At 40.9% G+C, this 22,683-nt stretch overlaps 2 protein-coding genes and 1 long non-coding RNA gene across 3 annotated transcripts in view; all 3 read right to left on the reverse strand.

Annotated features, from left to right (window-relative positions):
- The window catches only part of LOC110174907 (microtubule cross-linking factor 1), a 114,536-nt gene extending 100,080 nt beyond the window's left edge, over positions 1–14,456 (reverse strand). The window contains 3 exon segments of the mRNA XM_055151366.1: positions 4,331–4,489; positions 4,625–4,849; positions 13,809–14,456. Of these exon segments, the coding sequence (XP_055007341.1) occupies positions 4,331–4,489; positions 4,625–4,849; positions 13,809–14,456 (1,032 nt within the window).
- Positions 14,457–16,628: 2,172 nt separating this feature from the next.
- LOC129408431 (uncharacterized) lies at positions 16,629–17,564 on the reverse strand. Its single transcript, XR_008631933.1, has 3 exons — positions 17,045–17,564; positions 16,900–16,967; positions 16,629–16,821 (listed from the first exon to the last, which is right to left on the reverse strand). It is a non-coding gene; the product is annotated as an uncharacterized LOC129408431 (long non-coding RNA).
- A 1,390-nt stretch (positions 17,565–18,954) lies between these two features.
- On the reverse strand, positions 18,955–21,436 carry LOC129408240 (histone H3.v1-like). Its single transcript, XM_055151367.1, has 3 exons — positions 21,284–21,436; positions 20,447–20,525; positions 18,955–19,706 (listed from the first exon to the last, which is right to left on the reverse strand). Exons 2-3 carry the CDS (start codon positions 20,490–20,492, stop codon positions 18,955–18,957), a joined length of 798 nt encoding a protein of 265 aa, XP_055007342.1. The 5' UTR covers positions 20,493–20,525; positions 21,284–21,436.
- Between the last annotated feature and the right edge of the window lie 1,247 nt (positions 21,437–22,683).

The raw sequence follows: 22,683 nt of genomic DNA on the forward strand, positions 1-22,683 counted from the left end.
AGATTAGAGCCCTGCCTCGTGTGCACGCCTCTTTAAAGACTCCGTTTGTGAAGGAGTTTTTATCTGATGCTGTTTCATCCCACAGAGCACAGAAGACAGAATTCTGCATGAGAATAAGAAGGAAAAGGCAAAGCTGAAATAACTACGTTTACACAGGCACAGGAGAAATGAGCACAGATGGACTACAGACACTTAAAGGTGCTTTATTAAACGCTCTGTTCCACCTTGTGTTGTCATCAGTTTTAACAACAATTTTTACCCTCAGTTAAACTGCTTTACTTTTCAATACACTAGTTTTATTGTTTTTATTATTTTTGTTTAGTCTGGCCCTGGTTTAGTCCAGTTTAAGTTAAATCTGGGTTTGGAGTTAGTTTAAGTATTGGTTTGGCCCTGATCATGGTTTAGATCTGGTTTAGTCCTGGTTTAGTCCTGGTTCATATCTGGTTTAGATCTAGTTTAGTCCTGGTTTTGATCTGGCTAAGTCCGAGTTTAGATCGGGTTTAGGCCTGGTTTAAATAGGGTTTAGATCTGGTTTGGATCTGGTTTAGTCCTGGTTTTAGATCTAGTTTAGTCCTGGTTTAGATCTGGTTTAGATCTAGTTTGGTCCTGGTTTAGATCTAGTTTAGATCTGGTGTAGTCCTGTTTTAGATCTGATTTAGCTCTGGTTTACTCCTGGTTTGGATTAGGTTTAGATCTTGTCTAGTCCTGGTTTAGATCTAGTTTAGTCCTGGTTTAGATCTGGTGTAGTCCTGTTTGAGTCCTGATTTAGCTCTAGTTTATTTCTGATTTAGATCTCATTTAGATCTTGTCTAGCCCTGGTTTAGATCTAGTTTAGATCTGTTGTAGGTGTTGTTTTGCAAGTCTCAAGTAAGTCTCAAGTCTTTGACCTCAAGGCCGAGTCAAGTCCCAAGTCCCATACAGGCAGGTCCAAGTCGAGTCTTGAGTCACTGGCCCATAAGTCCAAGTCAAGTCCAAGTCGTCTGCTTTGAGCTTCAAGTCATTTCAAGTCTTTAAACCAAAGAACCGCTTAGATTTTAGCAATTTACATGACTTTTAAACTAAATTGTACTTAAAAAGTCACGGTATATTTATATATGAGTATTTATAGAGTAAATAAGAGTTCTAGAAATTAATTTAGTTATTTTTTCCTTCGTGTGAATTATTAAAGTCAGAAGAGAAAGAATTCAGATTTAAAAGTGCTTCTCAAGTCACAGGCCTCAAGTCCGAGTCAAGTCCCAAGTCACTGACCTTCAAGTCCAAGTCGAGTCCCAAGCCTTAGTCCATTTTATCAAGTCAAGTCTCAAGTCCTAAAAATAGTGACTCAAGTCTGACTCGAGTCCAAGTCACGAATTGCAAGTCCCACCTCTGATCCAAATGATTCTAGTGAAGGTGTATGGAGTTTAAAAACACATATTTCCTGTTGCTACTTAACAACATCACAGTGTTTTCAGTTTAAATGAATTATATTAAGACAATTAATTAGTTTTTAACAACCTAAAACATTAAAAATACTCCACAGTATAAGAGGTCTGACTCTCAGCAGGACTTTCAAGCACAAATAAAGTTAAACAAATAAAGTTTGTGGGGAAAAAAAAAAAACACCTTTCCAATTTGCCTCAGTTCAGAGCAAAGTATTAGAATTCAGCTCAAGGACAAACCCCAGAGGGCACAGATGGTGCAATGGTAAAAAAAAAAAAACAGCAAGGAGCAGAAATTTGTGCCGCATGTTTTCCACGACCTTGACCCCGTCTAAATCCCACATCATTTTCTCTGACAAGAAGAAATAGTGATTCATAGTCTCACACTTTATAGGAAATATTGACAAGCTCTCAAAGCGCTCCAGTGTCGTCATTATTCATTCACTCCACAAGCTCGTGGTTTTCTACACCTGTAACTAAGCGAGCGACGCGCTAAAACATTCATATCACGATTTTCTTGGAGCCAGATCAGAATTTCAATCAAGGGTGTGCAAAAATATCCAAATATCAATATATCGTATAGTTGAATGTGATGATACAGTGTCGATATCGTGGGCTGCTGTATCGATATATCGCCAACAGTATTATTTTGGCTTATTTTATGTTATTGTTTTGTTTTGTTTTGTTGCTTTTTGAGAGAAAGGACACTTGTTTTAAGCAGCGTATCTGACATATTCCCTGTTTTGAGGCTTAAAATGGGCGTTTTTTATATTAACTTTGCAAAAATAGTGGTTTGACAAAGACTTTTAGCGTCACAGCCATGATTTAGCCTTTATTTTTTATCGAACTGTACCAAATCGATTTGAAATATATTGCATCGAATCATATTAAATCAAAAGCTCACTGTATCGAGATATGTATCGTATCGTGGCCTATGTATCGAGGTGTGTATTGTAAGGATGTAACAATAACAAAAATATCATGATATCGTATCGTCAAAGTTCTCACAATAATATCGTGGACCATCACAATATATCAAATTACAAGTCTCTTTGCTTGAATTAAGAGTTATGATGCGGAAGTAGCTAAAAAAGTATCATGGTCAGTGTAGAGGGAACTACATAGACCATGATCCTTTGCGTCGTTTAGGGGCAAACTACATGAAAAAATAACATTTCTAAGCACTTTTAAATCTTTGGATTAAGTCTTGTCAATGCATTTTAAGAGGAAAAAGTAGCATATTAACAGTTTTGTAAGCCTCTACAAAATATCGCAATAAATATCGTACCGTGAGATCAGAGGCGGCGCTACCATTAGGCAAAAGTAGGTGGTTGCCTAGGGCCCCCAAACCTGGAGGGGCCCCCCAACCAATTGCCCTCAGTGCCACTAAAAAGAGAGAACTACATAGACAATGATCCTTTGCTCCATTTCAGTGCAGACTACAAGAAGAAATAACAGTTCTAAGCACTTTTAAGTCTTAGTTCTTTAGATTAAGTCTTGTCAAGGTATTTTAAGAGGAAAAAGTAGCATATTAACAGTTTTGTTAGTCTCCACAAAATATCACAATAAATATCGTACCATGAGATATATATCGTGAAAATATCGTACCAAGAGATTTGGATATTGTTACACCCCCAGTGTATTGTAGGGAGTTCCATCAAAGAATGATAAAAAATATAGTTTCAGATAACCTCAAGTAGAACCCTGCATTAAGTTTTAGCACCAAAAGATGATTTAAGAAGAAATTTGGAAGAAAAAGAAGATACTTTAGAGGTTGCTCAAGCTGCATGAATTTTCCTGGAAATTGACTAATATTTCATTTTCAAGTAAGTTTTTATGGACTTTATGGAATTTATAAGTAATTTTTATGCACGTTTCAGTTTGTGTTTGCAGAATAAAATGACAAATTATTCAAAAAAGTCTTATTTATTAGTTTCGCTGTGTTATAGTATAGGGCAATTTTCAAATGTCTTGAGCAACTTCTAAATATGAATTAATCTGCATAAAATTTGGACGCAGATATTTTGCACAGATATGGAACCAAGTCCAGGGTTCTAATCTAGAAGAATCTGGACCACCCTAATATTGTATTGTATTGTATCGGCAGATTCTTAGTGATACCTGGTCCTAATTTCGATTTAACAACATTCATATATTTTCTTGTTTCTTTTCTACAGTCTTCAAGAAGGTAACTAAGGCTGTCTACTGTCTGCTGATTGGTTATATCCACCTGTCACTCACTCAGAGCATGACAGAGGCTGACCAATAAGAGGAGAGGGTGGTGGAAATACTTGTATGTGTCTGTTTTTCATTGAGCTGCATTAAACAGAGAAGCAGGGAATCACAATATGAAAGCCCACCACCAACACTCACACAACACCACATTCATACTAAGCCAGCTGAGTGAAGTGTCTTGCTAAAAGGCACAACAAGTCTAGATCTCAACCCGGGTACAGCCAAAAATGCCAATTAAGGACACTGAACTAAATGATTCTTATTTACAATCAGATCCTAAAACTAAAACTTCCTTTCAGCTGTCAAGCCGCCATCTTGCTGCTGTATCTATCCAACACACTGTTACAGCAATAGACTCTCGTCGCCATCTTGCTACTGTATTTCCACATGCATATGTACATTGATAAACCTCTCCGCCATCTTGCTACTGTATTTCCCCACAAACATTGATGGACCGTTGTCACCATCTTGCTACTGTATTTCCACACACATAGGTACATTGATAAACCTTTCCGCCATCTTGATACTGTATTTAAACACATACATAGGTACACTGATAGACTCTCGCCGTTATCTTCCTACTGTATTTCCTCAAACACATGTATACTGATAAGACCCTTATCACCATCTTGCTACTGTATTTCCACACACACATGTATACTGATATCGCCCCTCACCTCTTTGGTCCGGTCCAGCTCGTTGGTCAGAGCCTGCTTGGAGATCTCCACCTCTATGATCTTCTGTCTCAGGGCTTCGTTCTCGTCCTCCGCTCGGCTCCTCTTCTCCTCCACCGCCTCCAACTCATTGTGAAGGCGCACGGACACATCTTTAGCCACCTGCACCACAAAAACACACAAGAACAACCAGAACATGAATCAGAATGAGACTGTTGTGTGCCGTCTGATTGCTGTATGTGTGCCATCAGTATCTGGGGGCATGTTCATGTAGTGACTGATATATGCTGCTGTTACCTTGAGGTCCTGCTCCAGACTCCTGAGCAGTTCTCCATCCACATGGCCGGTCTGTGCCACCCTCAGACTCTTCTGCTCGGCCTTGCGGAGTCTGTACTGCAGGATACGACAGTTCTTATTGGAGCGGTCCAGCTCTCGGCGCAGCTCCTGCACCTGGTACACCTCCTCCTCCAGGTAATTATCTCTGATCTCCTCCATCTCAGCGCGAAGCTCGTCCACTTCATCCTGGAGAACACAACAGAACACTGATGATATGATCCGAACACATTACTGCTTTACAGGCTGGTTGAAACCTCTCACAGTGTTGGATTTTAGTCATCATTCACTCCACACTTGCTGGTGCTAAACTACTTCTGTAGCCACAACTGCCCTGGGACAGACTAGCAGAAGCAAGGCTGCCAATCTGCACCAACATCATCCCTCTCTCATGCTCCACATTCATACTATGCAATGTGTGTTCAGTGTCTTGCCTAAGGACACATGTGCTGTCTAGAGTAAAACACACGATGTCAGAGGAAGAAAAGCTGTTATTTAAAATAAAATATGATCAGTTAAAGCTGCTATCTGTACTGTCACATAACACCAGATGCAATCTACAAGTTAGTATATCACTGCAGTCTGATAGTGACCTTGCCCTACAAGATGGATTCTTGCGATATTTGTGAGTTTTAGTATAGTATTTTCTGTATTTTATCCAAAACACAGACTATTTTGTTTGTGTAGAATGAGCAGAGGGGAAGTGCTTTGTGCATTTGTGGAAAGGGAAGATGCTTTTCTCTCAACTCAATTTGTTCGTCTTGTCATTATGATGCCCCAGGCTTTCTGATCTCTTTCGGTAGAGCCATTACAGATACATAATGTGGAGAATTCACTTCAGAGTAACACACATATCAGTCTGGTGTGAAATAGGTTAGTCTGACAGTGTGCCGGCTTTGGACTGACAGAAGAAGAGCAGAGTGCAGAGGTGAGTCTGAACAGGACAGGTGAGGGGGAACAGGTTTCGTATCAGCCACCTACTGGTATATCTATCTACAGATGGTATCTTTAAATATTTCAGTTTGATTTTATGAACCAAAAAAGTCCTCGGAAGTCAGTCTTAGTCAGAACCATTTGAATCCCTTGCCATTCATTATATGTTTTAAGTGCAAATTGCTTAAATGTTATTGCTTTCCCGACACTTCATTATATGACATTTCAGGTGCACTGTGTAACTTTTCTGGTAGAGGGTCCACCAACTGCTTTACTTAATGTTATTTTTTTTCTGGAATGTTCTACAGTATGGCATTTAATTTAACTATTTCCATGGAACCAATCAGGGGATGTCACCAGGCCAAGTTACAGGTCAGATCTGTGGAAAAGTGGACCCGCTCATTGAAATAATGGATGTTTTTACGGTAGTTTTCAGGTATAAAAACACACTGTGGACCATTCCAGGTAATGCAATAACATAACCGTAGAGACGAGCAGAAAAGTTACACAGTGGACCATTAAACTACATGTAGACAAGGTGCCACCGGTCCAAGTTACACGTCAGATCTGTGGAGAGGTGACCAAGCGCACAGTAAAGCAATAAAATCACCCATATTGAAATAAACTCTAAGATTCATTCATTCAATTCAAAATGATCACGTAGTTTAATGTCATATATTGAAGCATTGTAACAAAAGCAAGGTCCTCTAGAAATAATCAGATGACTAGTTAAATGAAAAAAAAACATTCAAAATCTCCTCCAACATTAAATTTTGGAATTATATTCACAGATTTCATTTACATTTTAAACCCCAGAGCCTGCTGACAGGTGGCTGCAGTTTGCCATGTCTCCCAGAATGCTTTGTGCCTCGGTCCTGCCTGTGTATTGATTGAAACGCGAGCTCTTTTCCTCTGCCTCTGCGCATGACAACAGCTCCGTGCTCCCCCTAACGAGCTCAGATTAACTTTTCATTAATTACCGCCCTACCCCTCACTCTATCTTTGTTTTACTCCAGGTGCCGGCAGCAGACCCCCTCCCCACTCCCAAGAGAAAAACACTGCACAAACTGATTTCACACGCAGATTTTACTCAGCTCAGCACACGTTAGGTGACTGTAAAAGTGTCCACGTGGTACAGAAATCCTCATCTTTTATTGAAAATGTAGCTAAACACTGTAAAAAATATATGAGAATAGAAATAAATGCAATTATGTAAACAAAACACAGCTGAAAGTGCCCAGATTACACCATTTTGTTGTTTTCTCATCACAAACATACCTGGAGTTGTGTTTTATTTCACATTTTAAACACACAAACCCTGCATTTTTAGGCTGAGTTCTTCCAACAACACAAAATTGAACAGAGCATTTTGAGCTTTGGAGATGTAGACAGACTTTATTACTTTCACTCATTAGGATTTTGGGTCTGAAAATCTCCCAAAATCGAAAACCAGTCCCTCACAACACCTGAAATGTTCGTAATTATGGAGTGAATGAAGAAGTGTGCGCTAAATAAACAGACAGCCCTGAATCCTAGGCTGTTTTAGAAGTAAATATGAATGCGATCCAAGAGATAAGATGCTTAGTTTGATGTTACGTCAGCGGTGAAGAGTCCATGTAATCACAGGAGCAGAGGATTATGGGAAAGGTAGAATACATCCTTCTATAGGTTTACATCAGCACGAAGGGTCACTGTTTCTTAGCCTTTTGTTCTGACGGAAGATAGTGTGAGAACGGTGCTGCTACTGAATCAAAATGTGGGGTTAGAGTGATTTAAAAATGCGTTGTGTAACTTATTCAACCTCTCTATCTCCATGGAGACCAAACCAGACCAAGTTACAGGTTAGATCTGTGGAAGAGACGACCCCACTGAGTCAGAGTACCAGTTTTTATAGGTATTTTCTAGGTATTTTTGAGCTATAAAACCACCTGTAATTGAATGAATGTAAAGTAGAGCATTGACATATCCATAGAAACAAGCAGGTAACGGACCCCCAATCAAAAAGTTACACAGTGCACCTTTAAAGAGTAGCTACTTTTGATTAAGCTCTTTATTAAAACTGAAATAGTATTGTGACGATGCTAGAATTGCAAACTCCATTTCGATACTAAGGAATAGACTTGAAACTCAGATACCACAATGATAATAAAAAACACACATATTTAGACAATAGAATGCAATTTTCAGCATTAAGTAGTAGTACTTTCTTTTATATTTCCATGTGGTTTTATATCTGTGTAAACCCTCAGTGGTAAATGGGCGTATACTAGTTTGTGTGCTCTTATACTTGTTCTGATACAGCTTAAAATCATTCTAAAACTATTTAGGAAAGGTTCGTTTCTGTCCTTTGAATGTGACTTTTTTAGTATCAATACCTGCTCAAATGAGTATCTAGTTTTGATCGTTTTAATATTGATTAGAATTTGACTTTTGATACTTTGATGTAACGATATTGAAATCTCACGGTATGATATTTATTGCAATATTTTGTAGAGGTTTACAAAATTGTGAATATGCTACTTTTTCATCTTAAAATGCCTTGACAATAGCCAAACCGGCGCCATCTATTGCCTCCGTTCAATTTCATTTCTCTCCAACGACTAGGTCAGGAATCAAAATACACTAGACGGTTTGCAAGAACCCTGGAAGTGCAAGTTCGGGCACCAGCCAATCAGTTCTGTGTTGTCAACGATTCCCGAGATCGAGGATTTAAAGCCGGAACAAAGAGAATGTTTGGTGAATTTTATTAAGGGGAAAGACGTTATTGCTCTTGTTCCTACGGGATTTGGGAAAAGCTTATTATACCAGTTAGCCCCCCGATAATGACGCATTACATACGTCCCGACCAAATAGCTGCAATTGGTTAAATAAAAAAAAATACCTGCCTACCGTCAAGGGAACGAATCCTAATGCTGCGAGGTCAAACGGTTTCCACGAAGTGAAACCGTCTGATGAATCAGGCTAACGAGAGAAGACTTAATTCAAAGAACTAAGACTTAAAAGTGCTTAGAACTGCTATTTCTTCATGTAGTTTGCACCAAAACAGAGCAAAGGATTATGGTTGATGTAGTTCCCTTTGTTTGAAACTTGTGATTCAATTTATTGTGATTGCCGATGATATTATTGAGAGACTTTTGACGATACGATATCACAATATTTTAGTTATTGTTACACCCCTAATGTTTATCAATGTATTTTTCAGAATAAATACACTTGTCATTAAATAAATAATAGATCATTTTCATGCCATTCTGTGGAACATTCCAAAGTTTTAACATCTCCACAGAGACAAGCATGTAGCAGACCCCCTTCACTTTTGTTATAGATTATTTCTGTGTACAAAAATGACTTCTCTTTTGCAACTGTTACGACCCCAGGTTGGGTTTGTATTTTGTGGGTGCGTGTGTGTGCGCTGTTGCTGGCTCTCTCCCCCCTCCCTTCCAGATTCCAAAGTGGGAGGACCAATCCAACGAGCGGCACCTGGTTGTGGGCGTGGCATACCACCTTTAAAAGCTGGCTGCTGGAGACTGCCTTTACTCTCTCCTCTCTACCATGCGGCCACAACTTTTTTTTTTGCACCTTGCTTTTAAATAAATATCTATTTTTGTACCATTTTTAAACATGTGTGGACTCTTTTACCTACAAAAGTATCAAAAATCAGACATCATTCAATACTAAAACTAGTATCGAAACTAGTTACAAGTTACAGGTCAGATCTGTGGAGAGACGACCCCGCTCACAGTCAGAATACATGTTTTTCTACCACCTGTAATTAAATAAATGTAAGGCAGACCTATTTAATGTCATACTGTGGCACATTCTAAACAAAGCAATGATATATCCATAGATACAAGCAGGTAACGAACCCTTAACTCTTTCCCCATGAAGACGACATTTGACGACCCCCTTGTGTCCTTAATGACGTGTTTTGATACCTCCGCTGTATCACTAAAGACGTAATTTGACGACCATTAGAAACGGCACCGGTAACGGAGGCTGCGATCGGTGGGGGTCACTACAACTCATTCTTGGCTGACCAATAGGATTCAAGGATACGTTTTCGCAGATTTTTTTTTATGAAGTTAATCGAAGTTGTGACGATTGTAGCTTTTGGAATAAACACAACAAGAAGCACGTGCGATGGAAAGATTGCGGCGCGCAGTTTTACAAATAATGAGGAGCGGACATATTTTATGGATACCTTTGGAGAAAGTGATTTTTATACTGTTTCTGGTGAAATCTGTTTAAACCTTTGACAAATATATTTTTAAATTTTTTATGAATATAGTACTCAAAACATGCATATATCAGATGCTGAATGTAGTTTTTTGTTTTCAATTTTGCACCTGACGAGGTAAACTCTAATTTTCAGTGAGCTGTTATAAACCTATAAATGAGATGAATCGCATTTAAACATCCATAAATGAAGAGTTCAGAGTCTAAGGCAGGGGTGTCCAAACTTTTTTCATCAAGGGCCCTATATCTAAACACAGACAAAGCAGAGGGCCGATCGGGGGCCCTAGACTGGAGCTCAATACAGGGAATAATTGAAATATGTGTGTGTTTTACATGTTAAAATGAACCATCAGTCTTTTTTCATGCTAAAATCCTTAAAACCAAACACTAATTATTAAATATCAGCATTATCAAGGTAGATTTTCAAAAAACTTGCGGTAAAAAATATTTTTTAATTGATGCAAGGTAATTTGGGACAATTCACCTAGAAGCCTGAGGACCAAGAAAAATTTGTCTGAGGGCCGCATTTGGCCCCCGGGCCATAGTTTGGACATGCCTGGTCTAAGGTTTCCAGAGATACCTAATATGTCTGTCTTTCTATTAAGTTAGTGAGTGTGAAAATCATTTATAATCACTCGTGGAAGTCTGTTTTCTTTTATGCAGTTATGCTCTATGGGTAGTCCCAGTAATACATGTATGGGTTGTTCCTAGTCGGCGTCTGAGGGAGAAAGAGTTAAACAAAAAAAAAAGTTACACAGCACACCTTTAACGTTGAAAATAAATAAATAAATAACATTAAATCAAGTACAAAAATGACTCTTCTCTTTTGCAGCACAGTCACCTCTTATCTTATTACGCAACGAGATCAAATCAGTGACGGCTTAATGGGGTGCCCTGAGCTCCACGCTTCCAGACACGGGGCACCACATCAGAGGGGTGAGGGGCGAGGGAGAGCCCCAGCCGGTGATCTGGTGTCTGGGCAGAAGGCGAGCGAGGATGGGGGTGGGGGGAGGAGTACATGGGAACGCCCCCGTACCATCTACGACAACGGGGTCAAACCAGAGCTGTATCCGATCAAAGAGACACAAATACTATAGACGATTAAATGAAAAATTTACCTTTCCTGAATAGTTTTAGAATGATCTTGAGCCGTTTCAGAACAAGTATAAGAGCACAGAGACTAGTATACGCCCATGGACCACTGAGGGATTACACAGATATAAGACCACATGGAAATATAAACGAAAGTATTATGATTTAATGTTGAAAATCACATTCTATGGTCTAAATAAAGTACTTTTTATCATCATCGTGGTATTGGAATCAGCACTGAGTTTCGAGTACGCTGTAACATAATATTTCTGCAGTTGTACCATGGATAAAGTAGATTATAATAATACTATTAAGTAGATGTGATGGATGATACCAGTGATCCGATACCATGTAATACTCAAGGGCGTAGGTTTGCATAGGGACGGTGGCGACATGTCAGGACCAATATTTGAGGAAGAAAAAATTGTCCCGACCAATATTTGCCATTTTATTTTAATTAACAAAATATCTAACAAAAATATAAATTTATTCCGATATTTTTCCAAGCTCAGTTGTATTAATTTTACACGTTTTGGTTCACATTTTGTTTATTAGATGTTCTGCTGTTATGTCATTGGCAGCAACAGAGTGACAGGGCCAGCACCCGAAGATGGTGGCTTGAGACACTGCACCAAACTTTAAAAAACTTTTCAAAAGGAACTTACTTGGCTTCATCTTCAATTAAACTTACTATATAATGAGTCGCTGCGGAAAAAGAGCGACTATCACCACATGTGCAAATCCAAAACGGAGCCCTACTCGTGCGCTGTTAGCAGCCAGACTCTACTGACAACATTCCATGGAAAAATGTTTGGACATGACCTCACAAATATCTCATCACCAACAAGCAAAGGGAAATCTGCTACAAACTTCTACATCGCTGTTATCCGTTAAAGAATCATCTTAGAAGGACAATGGACACAAACTGTACATTTTGTGAACTGAAAAATATAACCACCTCTCACTTATTTTGGACCTGCCCAGACTCGGTGTGTTTTTGGAAAGAATTCATAAAACATATACACAACTTCTTATCCCATTTTACCCTTTCTCATAAAGATGTGCTGTTTGTTTTTTGTAGTGTGCATCATACAAAAAGTCAACAATATCATATAATTCATCTGTTAATAAAGTAACCTATCAGCTGGTTTCATGCTGATAATGTCTCCACCAAAGCTTGCAATATCAGTCTGTTTGTATGTATGTATTGAAACGCCTGTACTTACTTAAAATTATTTAACCTTGGCATATAAAGGCTATCATTATTTTCGCTCTACTTCAGCTGTAACTGATATAAAAATGTCTATGGTGCACAGAAAAAAAATAGTTTAAAATTGGATAAAAAAAAATAAACTTGACATTGATTGCATGAAAATCAATACTTTTCAATTCCTTCATAGCAGACACGTCAGACTCAGGCCCCGGGGTCAAATTTGGCCCATGATATAATTATATTTGACCTGCAAATATGTTTTAGAGCTGGCCCGCCGGCTACAGATAGGCTATAGAGACATTATTTATTTAAGAACCTGTTTACATGAGAACGCTTGCAGGTAAAAATGGCAAAATATTTGATCAGACGTGCCTTTCATTTAGACGGTGACGGCGTTTTTGGGACTTAAAAACGCAAAAATCTGAAACCACCCTTCAGAGTGGAAAAGTTGAATACACTCCACTGTAGTGTTTCCGTCTACACTGCCCAAGACGCAAAACTCTGGTCAGATCTGCTCACGTCACGTACACGTTTACATCACATACATCATCACCTAGCGTCACCACCGAGCCGCCTGGCATGTATACCCAGTCGAATTCCACACACTTTTGCTTCACCGTACGCACGCAGATTTCCTCCCAAAAATGATCGTCTAAACGCGGAATAAAAAGTGAAGGCGCGATATCACTTTTGCGTTTTCTGTTCAGACCGTCATCATATATACGTAGCCTAAAATTTTGTTATTATTTTATATTATGTTTGTTCTAGATTCAGTGTTTAATCAAAACTATTATTAAACATTTATTTTAATAAGAAAAAGTTTAACATTACATATCTCGAAAGAACTGAAAACATGTTGCAGAAATTTTTCAATAAATATTTAGTTTGGTCCACAACTTATTACCAGTTTTTAATTTTAACCCTCTGTGAATTTGAGTTTGACACCCTTGCTTTACAGTACCACAAAATTAGTTAATTTATTCCACAGTATGGCATAAAACATTTCTCTCTGTGGAGTATGTTCCCAAGTATGGTTTTAATTTCCATTTAACGTTTTATTTTCCCCCACAAAGTGACTGTACCTTTAAGTGATATTGTGTATGGGCCTGCAGGTGGATGACAGTGTGTTTTCATAACGCCTGCTTCCCTCCATCACTGTCCCGTAGGAAACAGCCGACATATGTGGCCCTTAACTCAGTGAGGGGGCAGAGGAGAGGGGGTTTACGTGGGTATAAAGGGACCAAGGACGCGCTGAGTAAATGAAAGTAGCATCAATAGGATTGAGTCAATGGGAGGTTGGAGCAGAGGGCAGGGAGCAGGGCTGGAGCGCGTATGACAGCGGGACAGCACACTCACCCGTGATCTGCACAGTCACACTGCAATGGAGCTGTACAGGGCTCAAGGTTACTACTGTCCCTGTGAGAGGACATTACACACAAACTCTGCCGAAGGAGTAGTAGTAGCAGTTGTAGCAATAGCAGCTGTAGTAGTAATAGCAGTATTAGTAGTAATAATACTCGTACTGGCAGTAGTAGTAGCAGTAGTAGTATGGTAGTGATAGGCTACATGTATTGAACTGCTGCAGCATTGGTACCCACAGTAAAGTACTTTCCCTGCCTCAGACCTGTTCCTGCACTACAACACTGTTGATCGCGCTGTCACGGGCTGCTGTACCTTGAGGTAGTCGTTCTCGGAGCGCAGATCCTCTATCTCCCGCAGCAGCTCCTCCTCGGGGGCCTCTTTGGGGGCCGGGGAGGCTTTGTCGGGCTGGGGCATGCTCCTGGCACCGGGCGGCTCAGCGCGAGGAGGGATAGGGGCTCCGGAGCCCACAGCGGGGGCGCGCGCCTGTGGATTGTCCCGGTCACTGGAGCCGGTGCCAGACTCCGGCGCCGAGCAGTCCGACAGGTCCGAGCTGCTGCCCGCTGCTGCGGCCACGCGGACGTTATCAGCCCCTGTGGGCACGCGGATAGGGGATCCATGCGCGTGCTTGACCTTCTGGACTGCGAGTAGGACCGGGCTGGTGGGCTCTGGTTTGGGGCAGGCCTTGGGGCTCTTCTTGGCTGGGGTTCTGGGGGCAGTTTTTGCGGCAGGAGGCTTGTCTTTGGCCGCAGTAGCCGTGCGTCGGGAGTTACGGCTCGGATGCGCAAGTGGCACCGCAGGAGACTGTTTGGTCAGTTTTGGAGACTTGGGCACGAGTGAGGATTTGGTGGAGCGCGAGTGAACGTCTTTGATGAAGGGTCTGGCCGGGGACGGTGCTCTATTGAGCCGCTTCTTCTCGAGCTGCGGCCCGTGCGCTCTCTCCGAGCCACCCGAGCTCTCCATCACAAACCGGCACAAGCTCCGGCTCTGACACCGGCAGCGGGGAACGGATCCGGGCTGTGGGTCCGCCTCGCCGCTCGGGGACAAACACTGAACACACGTTTCTTCCGCTTTACCTTCCTCTTCTGTCGCTGTTGCTTTGAGCTTGAGCGCATCCTGCGGAGGCTGCCCTACTCCATCCTGGGCGCGTTCAGGCTGAGCGCCGCAGACACGGAGCAGACGGAGGCAGGTGGCACCGGCGCAGTGTCAGTGATGAGCCGGATCAGCTCCGCTCCATCCCCCGCTCTCCGCTCCACAGATGAGCGCCGAGCTCTGCAGGTGTTGCCGCTTGTCACTGGTCCTTCTCCCGGGCTCCTCGCTCCTCAGACCTGACATGGAAGATCTGCAGTCACCGCAGACACTCCGAGCCTCGACGCCTGTGATTCGGTACCAGGCGCATGCGCAGAAGCCTCACGGGCAGCAGCAGAACACCCCGTGTTTTCTGAGGGAGCGGGGATGGCACGCTCCGCTGCGCATGTCCCGATCATTCACCACGACTAGTCAGTAAGATCCAGCAACTAATCATCGAAATCCTGATACTTCGTAATTAGCCTGTTGTTTAAAAGACCAGGGGAGAAATTGGCTGAACCACAAACAGACGACGCAGCATTAGTGGAAACACTTGTACGTTTGGCTCACGAGGTCCGGACACGCCCCCTCCGCTGTGATTAAACCCGTGCACAGCTTCGTAATAAAACAACAAAAACAGGTTTAGCGTGATGCCCGTATTCTGTGCCACCCCCCGCAGCGAGGCACCACAAGATGAAACACACAGACACATCATCCAACTGTCATTTTCAATCAGTCTGTAAATATAGCCCATCAGAATGACCTCAAGCAGCTTTCTCTGGGTAAAATGTTGTAAAAATCTCATGTTCAGGGGCCTACTGACAACTAAATGATTAATCAAAAGAAATATGGCAAGATGAATCAATTGCCAAAGTAATCGTTAGTTGCAGCCTTAGCATATTCCCACTAGCCATGTAGTATCAAATAACTAATATCATAAATACACTATTAATATACTGGACAATAAGGAAAGATTTAGATGATTATCTTTATTTATTTCAGATTCAAGAGATTTTTTTGTCATTGTCAGAGAAAACAACAAAAATACGTTAATACGAGCTTCAAACACTGCATAGTTTGGATGTAAAGTGCAATACTACAGGTGCAAGACCCCACCCAATAACCCCTTAAATAACTCCAGTGTAAACATTTGCACAATAAGGACATTCAGTGCAGCACATTTGTAATAATGCAACAATGCAAAGTCCAGTTCAATATTTTATTGGTGGATGTGCTTATTGTCCAAGGGAGAAAGGCCAAGAGGGGAAAGGGGCACTGTTCAGCATCCTCACAGCCGAGGGATACAGGCTGTTGGTCAGTCTGGTTGTTCTGGACTCTATGGACCTGTACTTTGTACTTGAGAGCAGCAGGTGGAAAAGGTGATGGGCAGAGTGGTGTCGGTCAGGCAGACCGCGAGTGGCGTAGATGCTACTGATCTGCGGGAGAGGCGCCCCAGTGATTTTCCCCTCTGTTTTTACCACCCGCTGGAGAGCCTGTAGATGGGCCTTAGAGCAGCAGAGAACCACACTAAAAATCCAGATGTCAGAACACTTCTGATGGCACAGTTGTAGTAGTTCACCATCACTGGACTGGGGATGTTGGCGCTCCTCAGTTTCCTCAAGTAGTAAAGGCGTTGTTGGGCTTTCCCCGGAGCGGAGGCAGTGTGAATGTCTCAGGACAGGTCCTCAGTCACGATCACCCTCTCTGCTACCTCAGTGCCGACACAGAGTTTGGTGGTTGTCTTGCCCATTTTTGTTGAAGTCCACAATAATCTCCTTGGTTGTCACCATGAGGCCAGATGTCCCACATCGTTCCTGTAGTCTGTCTCATCGTCACTGTCCTTTTTCTCTAGGCGTGCAGTCTTTTGATGAGCTTCATCACTTGTTTCTAAGTCCTCCAAAAAACATTTGTTTCTTTTTGTTCCTCCATTAAATTCACAGGTCCAATGCCCCTCAGCACCTGCAGTCACAATATAACAGGGATCATAGAGTCAAAATCTTGTTGTAAAACTCGCAAACATTTAGTATAGGTTCTTTTCTCTCACCACTGTTGGAGGTTCTCGTTCCTCTGGAGATCTTCATCAGGAGTGGTGCTTTAGTTTTGATTAGACTGAACTTCAGAGTCACAGCAGATTACACAGACTGAAGGCCTTCTCCCTTGTGTTGGCCCGAGTCTCTTATTGGACCAGGCCTCGTTCACCTCTTCCTCTCATATGGGCGACAGCATCTGATGGGCCACACTCCAGGAATGTTTTTGGATCCTAAAACACAAGTTCAGTGTAACTGTATATTCTACTTTACCACACAGATTTAAACTGTACTTTCAAATAAGAACTTACAGAGGTCTGTGGATCATCTGTCATTGTAGCTGTAGACCTCTTAGCAGAGATGACGATGATTATGGATCCTAAAATTGCAATAAAAGTTAAAAAAAAACATTATTTATCATTATTTCATTATTATTTGTCTCATTTCTCACAATACCTTGTGTTCTGACGTTAGAATCAGGGCTCCCTCTGGTGGTGGTTCACTGCATTTTGTGGATGACTCCAGGGATAGTTCCAACAGAGACGCACCTTTCTATTAAAAGCAAACAACAGTCTTTAGCAATTAATAAAAATATTACCTTAGTATTGATCTTTACTCACCAGGGACACGGTGGATACGACTCAAACACATTTCTGGACAAACTTACACAGCGGCCTGCCCCCCAATTAAAGCCCTTTTTATGGAACTAGGAAGAAAGTATTAAGAGCGCATCTACACTCCTTCTGTGGGATTAATCCACAAATACTATAAAGATGCACTTTGGTTTAGGCCCTCCTTTAAATGAACAACCATCCTGAAAAACAGAGGCTTTTGCAAACTGATACGCTGTGCAAAGAAGCAAGTACAGTGTTGTATCATGTAAACACAATTAAAATTCAACTTAAACGGGAGAAGTAGGGAGTGTCCCACCAGCCGACAAGTTAGTGAACAAACCCAAGCCTCCACATTTTACAAATTACTGAAAAAAAAAAAAAAAAAAAAAAAGAGAGAAACTGAGTGTCCCACTAATTCTCTAGTGAGTGGACAAATACAAGTCTCTACATCTTACAAATCATTATAAAATAAAAATAAAAATACAATCTCCACAGAGACTGTTCACAGGAGTGTAACATTACAAATCAGTTTAAATACTTTACAGAATAGACACGATAACACTGATACACATGTAGTGTAAACGGTTTAGTTATAAATACCATATTGTGCTAAATCTACATATTAACCTTAAATTACAATTCCTGAAAAAAAAAATTAAAAAAACAACAAAAGAAAAAAAAGAGAGGAACTGGGTGTCCCACTAATTCTCTAGTGATTGAACAAATCCAAGTCTCCACATCTTACAAATCATTATAAAATAAAAATACAATCTCCACAGAGACTGTTTACAGGAGTGTAACGTTACAATATAGTATACATTTGTTCATTTGTATACTACTTGTAGTACAAAACAATCATAAAACAACAACTTAAACAGGAGAAGTAGGGAGTGTCCCGACAGCCGACAAGTTAATGAACAAACCCAAGCCTCCACATTTTACAAATTACTGAAAAAAAAAAACAAAAAAAACAAAACAAAAAAACAAAAAAGTGTCTGACCAACTGCTGAATGAGTGGACAAATACAAGTCTCCTAACGAAGACAGGGAAATATTTCCTCCAGTGAAGGATTTAATTGTAGTTATATTTAAAATGAATTAAGTTATACTTAAAATGAATTAAGTTATTTTAAAAAGTAATATTAATAAGTTGAGTAGTTAACCCTCCTATGGCCAGAGTGGAACCAGCTCAAAGTAAACACAAGGCAAGGCGTACTATGCAGGAAACGACACATAACTATCAGACTGTCTTTTTTCTCAATTAGAATTTAGTCACTGAGGAGATTTACAGAATTTATTTGTGCTGTGTCTGTTACGTTCCTACATAATATTCCTTCTCTTTCAACACACAAACACAGCAAACAAGCGGGAATCGCACCAGCGACCCCACTACTACGACACCACCTATGCCCAGAGTAGAATGCAAGGCGTACTATGCAGGACGTTTGTGACACTGCATCGTAAATTTGGTTTATCTATCACTATTTACTTACTGATCAGGTTTTAACTTTTTTTTTTTTTGGATTTTAAGACTTTTCAGAATTTCAAGATTTTACAAATCCTACATACTATTCCTTGCTTTCTCTCACACAGAAGACGAAAAAATATTTTGGAACACACTGTCTATTACTACTTAACACACAGCTAAGATAATAAATTGAAAAACTATGTACATGAGATTAAATCGGCGGTGTTGAAGGTGGTAAATGTTGCCGATATGATGTGACCAAGCCCAGAGTCTCAGAGACTGAATTCAGTCATCGTCCGACTCAGGGTCTTGGAGCAGGGGGCGGAAGTACCACGGGAGGCTCAGAGTCGTCCCAGAAGATGAGGAGGGCGCAGGGCCTTGGGAGCGGTCTTCAGACGAGGAAAGACGCAGCCTCTTGGAGCTGGGGTCTCCCTCTTCATCCTCACCTTCATCCCTGTGGCGCTTGGATCCACCGAGAGGCAGGACGTCCAGAGCAGGGCCCACAGGGGGAAGGCAAGCAGCAGGACTGCAGGAGGGCGCAGGGGGGACAGCAGCGAGAGAAGACGGGCGACGCTCCTCTTCAAAGATGCCACTGGACGGAGGAGAAGGGCTCTCTGCTCGATGACCCACCACTTCCACAGCTTGAGCAGGAGGAGCCCTCTGGCGCCAGCCGGCCCAAAACTCCTCTGGAGGGAAAACCTGGTCGTCCTCTTCCGCCTCCACGTCCGTATCTTCGTCGCTGTCTTCTTCGGAGAAAGTGATGTAGCCAGAGTTCTCCTCCTCTTCTTCGCTCCAGTCCTCCTCCTCTTCTTCGCTCCAGTCCTCCTCCTTGTCTTCGCTCCAGTCCTCTTCCTCTTCAGCCCTCCAGCCCACTCCCACTTCCTCTTCATCGTCCTCTTCCTCTTGTCCTTGCACCTCCTCTGTCCAAAACGGAAAGAGACGCGCAAAACCAAAAGGCATACTTACCTCCGCCACACCTGCGTCGCCCTCGTCTGGCGGGACGTCCACAACAGGAGGAAACCACACGTCGTGAGGCGCTGCAACATTTTATAACATTAACAACTTGCTCCTTACAAAGGTTTTCCTGCTGTTGTGTAGACTTTTACACACAAGTGATTCTACACAGCCTAATTATAAAAACAGAGAAAGACAAGAGCTGCTAGTCAGTGCAATTTAGTAGCCTATACCTCCTTTTTCCTTGGCTCACATCCTGAAATATAGACTTACTATACCAACAAGGTTTTAGGTCTAAATACAGGCCTAGAGTTTTTGTACAAGACTCTAAACAGAGAGGTCTGTCTGGCTTCTCTTGCTCAAATCTATAGTGCATCTGACAGTGTGCAGTGCACCTCAGTAATCCCATTCATCCCTAAAACTCAAGTAAAACTCAACCAAAACCTCATAACATGATCACTTTCAATATAAAATCTACATCTCTGCAAATATTCTAGTGTAGAATCTTTGGCTGTGCGCCATCTTTTTTTGCGGATGAATTTCGACGTCTACAAACTAAAATAAGCCAATTCTCTAGAAAATGCTTTGATAACCTGTTACTTTGCACCCATACCAAGAAAAATAGGCCCCTTTGACTTTGTATTTTTCAACTACATTAAGAAATCGTCGACTGAAAGTCATAACCTCTCAAATGATTCAGTTTCATAAGCTTCGACCTATGGTACCATGTGACCCTAACATTGGCCGAGTAGAAACTGTTGATAACCTGTAGCATTTCGTTAATTTTATCTCTATTCACGAATATTTCAGTGACTTATTTTACCTCCAAGATGGTCCAAGAAGGTCAGGTGTTCACCACGGCGGCCCATGGCTGAGTTGAAGGCAGAGTTCCAATTGCAAACCTTGAAAAGAGTTAACAAATTAGGATTAGAAAGTGTGCTGATACTTTTAGTGTATTTTCTTTAAACAAATATTTGTTTTAAGAACTCTAAAAACATATTTTACCAGCAGCAGAGTTTCAGGTTAAGAATCCCACTCGAGCGTTCAAGTGAAAACAGACCGATTTAAACCGCGCGTTGCTATGACACCGACGCACGGACGTGCCGCTCCCCGTTCACCTTGTTTAGGAAGAATTTACTTAAACTTTAACATTAAATTTAACTTTGACCAGAGGTTAGATGAGAAACCGATTCGATGTAACAGTAGACCACTTTAAACGTTTGGAAAGAAAAGTGACAAGTGAAACTAATTTATTGACTTCTAGCGTAACCTTTGATTTATTTGACACATATTATTTCACGTATTATTTCATTTTTATTAACATTAATTTGGGTAATTATTATTTTGTATATAATTTTGATAATTAATTTATATTACTTTGCATTTATTTAATTAATAATTCATTATTACATTATGTTGAGTTCTGTAGTGTACTTCTATTGTTTCAGTGGAGCGCATTTGATCAGCGCACCGGGGTTTTAATAAAACTGAACGCAGAGAGAGAGAGAGAGAGAGAGAGAGAGAGAGAGAGAGAGAGAGAGAGAGAGAGAGTTGTTTTGTAAACAAGGAAGACATCAAGAAAATACAACTGTTGTAAATACTGGCGGATCAATAAGGCAGACAAAAAAGTTTAAAAAGAATAACAGAATTTATTAATTACATAAAATTTGCAGGTTGGTGGGAGCTGGGTCAGAGGGAGTGAGAGTCCAGGAGGCAGAGTGCAAAAACCGGGTCTGAGGAAAAAAGAAGAACAAGGCAAACTAAGAACTTGGAGAGACAAACTGGAGCCAAAAGTTTTACTGCGTGGGATAAACTGGATCTGGAGAGGTGTGGATGATTGAGCTGTTCTTTAATACTGGAGAGGTTTGTAGGTTGACAGATCAGCAGCAGGTGTGTAGCGGGTGGGACTACAGGTGAGGGTGGTTCCAGAGTTTCCGTTCAGGTCCAGACACACAAACACAAAGCGGAAGGGAAGACAGAACCAGGGGAAAAACAAAAATTTAACAACAACAAGTGTAACCCACCATACCCACAGCCTTAAGAGACTTGTACAGACAACTTTATAGGATATAACACGAAGGACTTTCAAAAAAATAAAGCGGTAACATTTATCGACCTTAACAATTATGTACCTGCACGATTCAGTGGTAATACAAAGTTAAAACCACTGGAAAAATTCTCCCTGCAGACAGACATTTGTGTTGTGTACCGTACTGTAAGTAAAACTAATATTGTGTATTCTCAGGCTGCAAAATAGTTGGTAACGGGTCTATAAACAGACTCAGAACATGCTATGAGCTGACAAAAGGATTTCTGACATGGACAGAGCAGTAAATGCATGAAAATGACGTGAGAATTTTGTGTTTTAGATCAGTGATTCTTAACCACAGGGCCGGGACCACCTCCTTGGGTCCCCCACAATAAGTAAGTTTTTTATTCCGCACTCTTCTCTTTAAGTTGTAATGTAATTAATGTCTCTCTTTTTAAATTTTAATCTTTAATTTTATAATGACTATATATGTTTTGATTTGTTTTTACTGTGATTTTAATGTTTTTCTTATTCTGTAAAGCACTTTGAATTACTTTGTGTATGAATTGTGCTATACAAATAAACTTGCCTTGCCTTACAACATAATGGTTTTAACATGAGATAGAGCCCCAGGTTACTTTGTTCAGAAAAAAAACTGAAAAGGTTAAGGACCCCTGATTTAGATGAAATTGCCTAGTTTCAAAAAGTAGTTAGGATTCCTGTTGTTTGACCATGTTTGGTGTGCTAATATACGAGAACTTTCAACACTGTCAGCATTTTATAAAGCTTTAAAACAGTGGTTGTTCAATGCCCAAATATGTCACCATGTTTAACCAGGGTTGTTGGTTTAACTCTTGGTTTAACTCTTAAACTCTTGTCTTTGAACTCCAAATGAACTGTTTGAAATTGTGTGTACAGTGAGTGTGCTGGTGTTATGTACTTTGGTGTGATTGTCGCTGTACTTTTCCTTGTCCTGTAGATGATTTTACATTTTTTTACATCAACCTGCCAAGGGACTGAAGATGAAAATT

Source organism: Boleophthalmus pectinirostris, unplaced genomic scaffold (assembly GCF_026225935.1).
Source record: "Boleophthalmus pectinirostris isolate CB_2022bp ecotype Guang Dong unplaced genomic scaffold, ASM2622593v1 HiC_scaffold_16, whole genome shotgun sequence".
Lineage (NCBI taxonomy): Eukaryota > Metazoa > Chordata > Actinopteri > Gobiiformes > Gobiidae > Boleophthalmus > Boleophthalmus pectinirostris.